This window comes from Cucurbita moschata, unplaced genomic scaffold, assembly GCF_002738365.1.
Source record: "Cucurbita moschata cultivar Rifu unplaced genomic scaffold, Cmos_1.0 Cmo_Scf00070, whole genome shotgun sequence".
In the NCBI taxonomy this organism is placed as follows: Eukaryota; Viridiplantae; Streptophyta; class Magnoliopsida; order Cucurbitales; family Cucurbitaceae; genus Cucurbita; species Cucurbita moschata.
This window is the reverse complement of record NW_019268586.1, coordinates 134,158-145,299: the sequence shown is the minus strand read 5'-3', so window position 1 is coordinate 145,299 and position 11,142 is coordinate 134,158. Positions and strand designations below refer to the sequence as shown.

The 11,142-nt window shown below is 34.4% G+C and overlaps 1 protein-coding gene and 2 non-coding genes across 3 annotated transcripts; all 3 read right to left on the bottom strand.

The window, feature by feature from the left end:
• Positions 1-215: 215 nt before the first annotated feature.
• TRNAE-CUC lies at positions 216-288 on the bottom strand. The gene has a single exon. It is a non-coding gene; the product is annotated as a tRNA-Glu (tRNA).
• An 89-nt stretch (positions 289-377) lies between these two features.
• On the bottom strand, positions 378-450 carry TRNAE-CUC. The gene has a single exon. It is a non-coding gene; the product is annotated as a tRNA-Glu (tRNA).
• A 748-nt stretch (positions 451-1,198) lies between these two features.
• On the bottom strand, positions 1,199-3,892 carry LOC111438060 (RGG repeats nuclear RNA binding protein A-like). Its single transcript, XM_023076018.1, has 7 exons — positions 3,471-3,892; positions 2,435-2,732; positions 2,268-2,333; positions 2,052-2,187; positions 1,814-1,966; positions 1,674-1,730; positions 1,199-1,586 (listed from the first exon to the last, which is right to left on the bottom strand). The coding sequence occupies exons 1-7, from the start codon at positions 3,643-3,645 to the stop codon at positions 1,386-1,388; spliced, it is 1,086 nt and encodes a 361-aa protein (XP_022931786.1). The 5' UTR covers positions 3,646-3,892; the 3' UTR covers positions 1,199-1,385.
• Positions 3,893-11,142: the final 7,250 nt, after the last annotated feature.

Sequence of the window (11,142 nt, the reverse complement as noted above, 5' to 3'; positions counted from 1 at the left end):
AAAAAAAAAAAAAAAAAAAAAAAAAAAAAAAAAAGGGCAAAAAATGAAAATAAAAAAAGGAAGCACATTCCGTTGCTAAGATTTGAACCCAGATCAAATATGGGACTACACCAAATTTATTGTCCCTTACATTACATTAAATATAAATAAAATAAAAGAGAAATGGCAAAAAATAAAAAATGAAAATAAAAAATGAAAATAAAAAAAGGAAGGATTTCCGTTGCCGGGACTTGAACCCGGGTCTTTCGGGTGAGAGCCGAATATCCTGACCAACTAGACTACAACGGATTTGTTGACCATCCTTACAAATTAGAATTAAATTTAAATAAAAAACAAAAGGCAAAAAATGAAAAATGAAAATAAAAAGAGAGAATAATTTCCATTGCCGGGATTTGAACCCGGGTCTTTCGGGTGAGAGCCAAATACCCTGACCAACTAGACTACTACGGATTAATTGATCATTATTGTCAATTTAAATTTAAAGTTTTTATCATATTTTAGATTACCCCATTCACGTTTATTTCCGTTTTAACATTTTATTTAAATTTGAATAATTTCAACTTTAATGAAATCACATTCTAACAAACACTTACTTTAGTTTAATAGAACAAAGTGAATCCATTCAAATAATCACTACTTGTTATCTTCAGAAATGTATGAAATCACGAATTGGTATATTTGACACATATTTGATAATAGAAGGATAAAATTGAAATACTAAATATCTCGTCATTATTTTAACTTTACTCTTTTCTTATGGTCATTATAATTCAAAACATCTATCGAAATATAATTTTAATAAATTTAACGAAGAAAATATGAAAATGAAACAAACAAAAGTTGAAAATACAAGACAGAAAATAAGCACTGCAAACACAGGAAAAGTGATCGGGGATTCGAAAGTTATAGTAAAAAAAAATATAGTTTCGTAAACTATTTACTCGTATAAACTTTCCCCATGTTGGAATAATAACCTTAAAACTTTCAAAAGTAGTTTTTCAAAACAATTGTTAGCGACCAGAAATCTGATTATTTTGCAGAAAAACTTTTCTTTTTTAAAAAAAGGAAACAGATAATTGGAAAGTAAAGAGACAAAACAAAGAAAACACAACATTTTGAAGAACAGACGAGAAATTTGAGATCTAAACTAAATAATAATAATAATAATAATAACAACAAAAACAATAAACAATCCTTCCAACAAAAATCAAAATTGATGCATAACTTAAAACAGCGTTCAAGACACAACATCCATGATTTACACTACATATAGCAGAATATCCTGTTCATACCAGTTTAGTTGTAACTCAAAAATCCTGATCTCATATAATATAATATAATCTCATCAATAATCTTTTTTAAAATGTAGTTACCAAAATAACTTCTCACTTAGCACTCATCAATGAAGGGAACTGCCCCTGATCTTCAATCGACGGGGCCGCCGCCGCTGCTGCCACATTCATTCTGTTGCTTCCGTTGTTGAATCCACCTCTAGATCCTCCCCGCCCACGTCCTCGACCTCGACCACCCGGGTTGTAGTACCTCTCGCCTTCCGCGGGCTTCAGGAACTCGGTTATAGTCACAGACTACCAACACCAAAAATAGTAACTTCAGTAAGAACAATCACACAAGAACTTAATTACACAGGTTGTTAATATCTAATATGTTCATACTTTCTTAGCTTTTTCCTCCTTGTCCGCAATGTCCTTGCGCTTATCCTTATCAGAACCCTGACCACAAATTCTATATGATTAACAACAAAAGCAGAGCTGAAATGGAGGAATTGTAATAGTAACAGGAAATAAGATGTCACCAATTTGGCGAAGATTTCGTCGTTGCTCTTTTTGCAGGAAAGCTGCTGCATGTTCTCTAGTTCCTCATCGACCTCGGCCTTTCTCAACTCGGTCTTTGCCAGCAGTTTCCTACTCTCTTCACGGAGCTTCTCATACTCTTTCAGGGTCATCTCCTGTAAGAAGATGGTCGAATCAATTTTATAGCCGATCGACTTGCCATACAAATTCGATATCGATGCTAAAAACTAAAGTTGTTACCTTATCCTCAGGCTCCTTCTCCTCTGCTTCCTTCACGGCCTCCTCTTTGTTGTTATCATCAACGACACTATCCTCTCCCAATTGTTGCTCTGGTGCAACATTCTTCTCGTTCTCAGCAACAGGCTCTTCCACGTCCCTAACATCCATAAATCGAGAAAATATCAGAGGTATGTCATCAAATCAGTTAATGTCTCACAATTCGATAAGTGAACTTACGGGGCGATTTCATCACCAGGAGCTCCCCAGTTCCTACGACCAGCCCCATCACGCTTAAACTCATTGCTGAAATCAAAACAATCAGTAAGGGTAAGATAACTACAAAAGAAATTGCCAGGAAATTGATCGAACAGGAAACTAGCTATCATAGTAAAGAATATACTAACCCACGTCCAGTTCCACTGCGACGTTCATACACTCTTCGGGGCTGTTCACCTTCTTCCGTTTCCCCATTGCTGAAGCCACCACGACGAGGACCACGGAAGGAACCACGGGGACCACCATAACCACGCCTTTCAGTTGCCTTTTCACCATCCTCAGGAGCCTGGTAACGATCAGAGAATCCGTTCTTGCCACCATTTTCATTGTTGGCTGAGTCTCTATTGAATCCTCCACCACCACGCCCTCGTCCAAAGCCACGTCCACCTCCACGACCACGGCTATTCTCATTCTTCGATTCCCTTACTGGTCATAAATAAACATGAAAATAACGCCCAAAAATAGTTTACATTAAACAAAACCATGGCCATATTAAAAACAAAAAATAAACAGAGTTCAACAAGATAACATTCATGCATTTCCATCTTCCTAAGCTTTTTAGCACTCATAAAAACAGTACTATAACTTTCAACTTTTCACCAACAAAAAGGAACAGCAATTATCTATGGCATTCGATCATATGAAATATTCTAAAATAATTGATTGACAAATCTCAAGCTAACTGTTTTTTCAAAATTCAATCCCTTGTTAAAACTTGCTCAGTTTAAGGATGGATAATAAGAAATACTGATTTTTTTGAATCATTGACAATACAGATAATGTCATAAAACCGAAAAAAATCATTATGAATACACTAATCTTCCAATTACAATTACTAGAACAAAACTCAGCCTTGTCAATCAATCGAAGAGCTTGAAAAATACCATGACATATACAATCAGTTCAATTCAAAAAAGAACAAATAACAAGCAACAAAACTACAGAGGATCTTCACAATACATCCAGCAAAGCAGTAATACAGCATTGCAAAATAAACCAACCGACAAGAACTTGTTACAGAAAGTCCATAAAACGGCAAATATCATTTCAATTGAAAAGCAACAGGCGAACGGATTGAAAAGTTCATCGTTTCCACTTCACATCCAAACAAATTACAAAACAGGAAAACCAGACAAACAATCAAGAGTAAAAAACAAAACCCACCAGCCTGAGCAGGAGGGAGCGGCTTGGAAGGAAGGTTAGCCGGTTTTGCAGGCTGAGCCAGAGCAGGAGCCTTCTTGGACGGGACAGCCGGAGCGGACCGCTGTGCAGAAACGAGCTGATTAGGGTCCTCGTTGTCATCGTCGACGAGGAGATCAAAAGGATTCATGGTTGCCATATCCGTTCAATCTAGAACTGCAACTCACACGCAGACGACCAACTGCAAAGTGAAAATCAACTCACTGAACGAAAATTCTTCAGAAATTATTACAATCCATAAAGAACAGCCGATTGAAGATAGCAATACAAATTTGGAAAGTAATTTGAGGTATGGAAACGGAGTGAGAGGAAATGAGTGTGAAAATCAGAAATTGAGCAATTGGGTAAAAAGAAAACCCTAGCCACGCCGCAAAGATGAGGCTGGAATAAACCCAAACTTAAAAACCCTAATGGTTTTAATACTCTACACTCAGTTTTACTAAAACTTACAATAATATATATTTTATCACTCTACGTTTTTATTGGCTACATATTATTGTAATAATATCAATAAAATAATTTCTTTAATATTTCTTCATTTTTTAAAATCTAATTTAAATTTTATTTTCCTTCTCTAATTTTTTCCATTTTTAAAATGTCTCCATCTATGAAATATTAATTTAAATTCTTCTAATTAAATATATTTTATATTTAGTATATCAAATATATTAAATATTTATGTGAAATTTAAAAAATAAATTCGAGTTAACCCATATTAACATTCATTATATTATAAATTCGATAAGTTATATATATATATATATGAATGTAATTATTATAAATAAGTCCATCAAATTTTCATTTAATTTTCGAATTATATTTTAAACTTGATGTACTATTAATCCATTAATGAACAATTTGTTTATGACCTAATTATAAATTATCTCTCGAACTAGTGAGAGGAGGGAATTACTCATATTTTTACTACGTATGAGAATGAACAAATTTCATCTCGTAACATTATATTTGAACTCCCTATTCAGTTAAGTCTCAAAATATAATCATTTTTACGTGAAAAATCAAAGGACAAACATTCGCAAATAGGAATCCGTAACTCACTTATGTTGTGAAAGAGTAATCCTGGCAACTAATATATTTATAAGGAGAGATTAAATATTAACAATTTGGATCAAATCATTCGTAACAATTACAAAATGAATTGTATCATTAGGGATTCACCAACTAATCTCTAACAATGAATTTTATCTAAATTGATAGGAGTCTGCATAATATCGCAATAATTGGTCGAGGCATAGGGACACCCTCCTTATGAGTATACCATGTGGGATTATTAGAGGGTCGTTAGTTATCCTTTAATAGTGAACAATCTCGATTGACATAGTGGTTAGTTGATACAGGATCGTGCCTTAGATGCATATGATACATAGTGCCATCAAGTTAGCACGTAGAAACTATTCTCGAGCAGCTGGTAGGCACAGAGGGTCGTTCATTGACGATCATGATTATTGTACTATATAGAGACGGTTAGAGAAGGTCCATAGACGTACTAAAGCTAATTGGGTAGTTTTCTATGATTAGCGGTGACGATCGACTAAATTTTAAAAAGTTGGGTCGCTACGATTAATTATTCATTTACTTGTAATATGTAATTATATTTGGGTTTGAAAAATGTGACGTAAGCAAGTAAAGAGATGGTCCATAGTCATGGGTGAAGCGTTAGAAGAAAGGCATCAACACGACGGCCCAAATTCTTAATTTTAAAATCCATTAAATGGAGTGATTTGACATTTTTCGCCTCCCAATTTGGAGTCTTAAATGGACAAGTTTGAAGCCATCCGTCATCATCTCCCTTGGACAATTTGGTCCATTCAACTTTCTTCTTCATATTCCATTATATTTTATGGATTCATTAAATTCAAAAATTAAATAATTTCCAAGTTAATCAAATAATGGTATGATATTATCTGCTTAAAGCTTAGCCTTAACTAATGAAGACGTATTCCTTATTTATAACGACTACTCCCAACATAATATATAAAATATAATTCTATTTACAAATTTCATATTCTATTTTTTTAAAGTACGTTAGAATATAATTTAATTAATTCAGTAATATATTCTCTAAATATTTTTAGACCATTATTAAACTAAAAAAATAAATAGCCGTGATGAAAAAAGGTCCATCCTCTAAAAAAAAAAGTAATTTACGTTATTTCTTAATTAATCTTAAAAGCTAGTTGCATTAAAGAAGAGAAGGCATTCAAAGGACTTATTTCCTAAATATAATTTGAGAAAATTATGCATTAAACGTTATTATTAGTTACCGCTCAAATTACGTAAAAAGTGAAAGAGTAACTTTAATTTTATGTTAAAAATAACCTATCCATATTCGATTTAGTGGTTATCGAAGATACCTGCCTGTGCGAGGTGGTAATTGATATCGGTAACTTTTAAAAGTTTTAAGAATATTATCGAAGTTTTTTAAAATTTAAAAGTTATAAATTTTATGATAGAAAAGCTTTTAATTTAATACCAAAATAAAAATATTAAAAATTTATATAGTTATCACCGCCGGGGAAGAAGGGCCCACATCGGTCATCCTTATGTAAAGCCTTTGAAAATATCTCTCATGGAGGGGCCCCTATCCTCTCCGCCCTCTGCCGGTGCCGACAACGGCGGTGGCGGTGGCGGCGCCTCTCCTTCGCTGGTGCTCCGTCGTCAAACCCTTCAAACTTCAACCACCGTTTATAATTATACTATAATAGTGTAGTTAAACACGCAAGCGAGAGGGGGAAACCCCACCTCCCACTTCTCTAATTTTGTTTTTGCTAATTAGGCCTCGTGTTTTTTGCATATCATATATTTGTATTTTAATCATGGATATATCTATCCACTTTTTCTTTAATTCTAATTGAATTTGGATTCGATATTTGATAGACTCTGATTTCGACACTTGATTGCTTTGAAATTGCATTCCGTGCGATATGGTTATGTTATCGATTCCTCACTTTTAAGAATAAAGATTAATCGTATTCTTTTATCAATTGATCGTGACCATATCATTTTTATCAATTTCTAATATCCATAGCAGTTCGATACGTAATTGCATTTGCATGTTTTTATCATCTCTCATATCCATAGCACTTTGATGCGATATGTTATGTGGTATGATAGGTAAGAATGTTTGATTAATCCATCACACCTAAATAGTGCGAAAGTTATCTTATTTATAATCAAATAAATTAAAAGAATATGAAAATAATAATAAATGGAAAGATACTAGGGTAATAAGACAAATATTATATATTTGCCTTATAATAAAATATCAAATATCATATATTTTATTACTAAATATCATTAACAATAGGTATAGGATGAAATGTTATGTCTCCTAAATTGTAGGTATACACCATGATATGAATGTCATGAACTCGCTATAAATTGTATGAAATATAACATCGTTAGAATTATGTATGATATGAGGACTGAAACATGAGAAATGATATGATATGAATGAAAAACGATAGCAGTGTTATATTTACTAATGTTGAAAACGGAAAAGTATTGGGACCACATGCATTATGTATGCTCATGCATTGGGGGATACCCCTATTTCATCACGAGAGTACGGACACGTACACCATTAGGCAGGTGAAGTACCATTCATAATGTTGCTGTGACGGTTACTAATTCTAATGGGAATTTAGCATAAGGAGCTACCAAAGCAGATTCGCCCGACAAGAAAAGGGGCCCAACGGTGTGCGAACTGACTGGTGAGCCCATACTCGCACGTATGGGTTGTGTATAGAGTATATGGTACACATCCAAGCTGCTCGTTAGGATAGTGTAGGAAAATAAACTGATATGATAGGTCTCATCATTGCATTCGCATGTTCTTGCATTTAACCTCAATAGTGGGGTCACTTACTGAGTATTTCTTTAGATACTCAAGTCACGTGCTACTTTTGTTTCAGGTACAACTAACGACGGCATCGCAACTCGAGACCATGACACATGCATAGAGTAGTCGTATTTATTTGAAGGTATTTTCAAAACACGTAAGTCCATGACAGTGTTTTAAGATGAAGACGAGGTTTTATGAAAGTTTAAATGAAGTATTTTCGCATTCAATGTTCATAATAGGTATACAATGACACCTTAAATTAGGTAGAAAATTTGGGGCCACTACATAGTTAGTAATTGTTAATTCTTTTAGTCATCCTATCTTCCCAATCTCTCTCCTTCAAATACTCTTCTAGATCATTTATGCATCTCTTGTTTACTTGGGTGTCACATTTATGGTTACCAAAGTTCACAAATTATAGGTCATCTGTTTCAAAGGATTATTTTCATTTGAATTGAATTAGTATGTATATCATGTTCGTAAGCGACATCCCTAATCCTAACTACGAGCATGCCTTTTAAAAAACGAACGTATCATTTGGAGAAAGAGAATGTAATTTAGACTTTCTGATAATAACTTAAATAGTATATAAAATGAGTTATTTTATTCCATCTAAATGTTTGTTTGTTCAACCATATCTAATATTTATTTAGCAAGAATATTGTAACGGTTTAAGCTCACTACTAATCGATATTGTTCTCTTTGGGGTTTCCCTTTCGGACTTACGCTCAAGGTTTTTAAAAACGCGTCTGCTAGAGAAAGGTTTCCACACCCTTAGAAATTGTATTTTGTTCTCCTCCCCAACCAATGTGGGATCTTACATTCCACACCCTTTATAAGAACGAAACACTAGCAGAGGGCTTGGAGCGTTACAAATGGTATCAAAGCCAGACACCGACCGATGTGCTAGTAAGGAGGCTGTTCCCCGAAGGGGGGTAGACACTAGACGGTGTGCTAGTAAAAACACTGAGCTTCGAAGGGGGTGGATTTGGTGAGGGTCCGACATCGATTGGAGAAAGGAACGAGTGCCAGCGAGGACGCTGGACCCTGAAGGGAGGAGGGTGGATTATGAGATCCCACATTGGTTGGGGAGGAGAACGAAACACCCTTTATAAGGGTGTGAAAACCTCTCCCTAGTAGACGCGTTTTAAAAACTTTGAGAAAAAACTCGAAAGAAAGAGCCTAAAGAGGACAATATCTGCTCGGGTGAGTTTGGAGCATATAGAAAAATATAATTTAAAGTTTTGGAAATGTAATTATATCTTCCAACCAAAATTATATTGCAAAGCTTGTGTGAAGTTATTATAATTATTTATTTAAGTTTTTATTTTTAATAAAATGTAAAAATGGTAGTCCATAAAATATTTATTTATTTATTTTCTTTTCAATATATAAAAATTATTTTAAAGACTATTTCGAAAATAAATAATCAAATGAATAATTATGAGATTAAATAAATAATATATATATATATAAATAAATATATAATTGTATTGAAAAATGTATATTTTAAAAGTAACAATAATTAAGTCGATTCTATTAAACCAGTCTAGTTTTATGGAATAGATATATTGATTTTCATTTATTTGAACTCAGCCGTCAAACAAATTTATGACTCAATTCAAACCTTAGGTTAATCAACTTTTTTTGATCATTAATTTTTTTAAAGCATCCGTACAATTTAGTGTTTAATAGATTCTTGAAAAACTCTAAATTTTAAAATCTAATTGATTAACGTAATATAAACGGGAACCATAAATTTGTAATTTATGTCCATATAGATTTAAAATATTCTAAAGATTTATTAGAAAAGAAAACAAAATATTTTAATACAAATAATAGGATTTTAATAAGCTTGAAAATAAAAATATTGCCTAAATAAAATATTTAATAAAACTTATATAATTAAAATAAATCAATATTAAATCAATTGTAATTTTTAATTTTAATTTATTTTGGTGTAATGAACTAAATGGACATTTGAATAATTAATGGATTGTGACACTATGATAATGTATATCTTTATAAAATGAAATCTATATATTTTTTTATAATGGGAAATTAATTTGATATTGAAGAAAAAGAATTGTTTTTTTTTCCAAGCAAAAGGAATTATTTAATGAAGTAAAATACCACATGGGGCTACACCCATTTGATGGTCCTAAGAATTGCATGTGTATTACTTTTATTTTAAAATTATTTATCTAAATCATTTGTGCATTGGGATATTTCGATATTTTCCCTCCCTGGTGTCTAGCTACGTGTCAGCGCATTTAACCCAATGAGACAAGCCTAGGAGTACGTATACAAGCCCTCCTAGTAGGTGCGTGTGTGTGGGGAAGTACCACATCCAATCCTGCCTGGACTGGAAAGAGTTCAAGCCCTCCTAGTAGGTGCCTGGACTGGAAAGAGCTCAGACATGCTATGTTATTTTAAATTTAAAAGGATAGGTCCAATCGAACGTATTATATTAGTCCGTAACTTCGTTGGAAAGGTTTTATTAAATTTGTCGCGTATGTTAATAAAGACATGCAAGAAAATTAAGGGTTACATTTTTTCACATCTTCATACTTATACATTGAATTATCATCATGCACATCATCACAATATCACACATCATAATTGTTAGGAATCACGACTCACTACATTGGTATGATATTGTCCACTTTGAGTATAAGCTCTCATGGTTTTGTTTTGGGTTTCCCCAAAAGACCTCATACCAAGGGACATAATATTTCTTGCTTATAAACTCATGATCATTCTTTAAATTAGTCAATGTGGGACTCCATCCCAATAATCCTCACCTTAATCGAGGCTCGACTCGGCTCTCCACAATGGTATGATATTGTTCATTTTGAGTATAACCTCTCATGGTTTTGTTTTGGGCTTCCCCAAAAGGCCTCATACGAATGAAGATAGTATTCCTTGCTTATAAACTCATGATCATTCCCAAAATTAGCCAATGTGGGACTCCATTTTATAACGACTCAAGTCCACCGCTAGCAGATATTGTTCTCTTTGAGCTTTCCCTTTTGGGCTTCTCTCAAGGTTTTAAAACACGTCTACTAGGGAAAGGTTTCCACACCCTTATAAGTGTTTCGTTCTCCTCCCAACCAATGTGGGATTGTGGGATCTCACAATCCACCCCTCTTCAGGGCCCAGCATCCTTGCTGGCACTCGTTTCTTTCTCCAATTGATATGGGACCCCCGCCAAATCCACCCCCTTTGGGGAACAGCCTCCTCGCTGGCACATTGCCAGGTATCTGGCTCTGATACCAACTGTCACGATCCTACTTTTTTTACCGCTTTCACAACCAGCCTTAAGGAGAATTAAGCCCCATACATATTTTTTGCCCCAACTTTGTGGCTTCGTCGGACCTTAGGCGAGATTTGTCTTTGGTAATTGAACATTGCTTGTGCAGACTCCAAGCTTGTTCGACCACAGACGACGCCGGGCATGCATGTTCAATCGTCTATGACACAATTGACTTGCCTCTACACTAGGACAAGCCATTCGGCTCGACCTTGCCTATGCTCGGGGCCAAGGTCTCTTAATGCACCATCGCCTCAACTTGTCTTCAATGCCCACTATGTGTAGTGTGTTAGATGATGCACCGTCCTCCTCGGTCGCATCATGGCACTCGTCTAGGCCCTCGTGTGGCCGAATGGGCGCCACTTGAGTGTCGCCTCTTCTCTCGTCGTGTCACAACTTACTCTCTTCATAGTTAGGTTGTGACATTCTCCTCCACTTAAACTAGTCATCATCTTAGA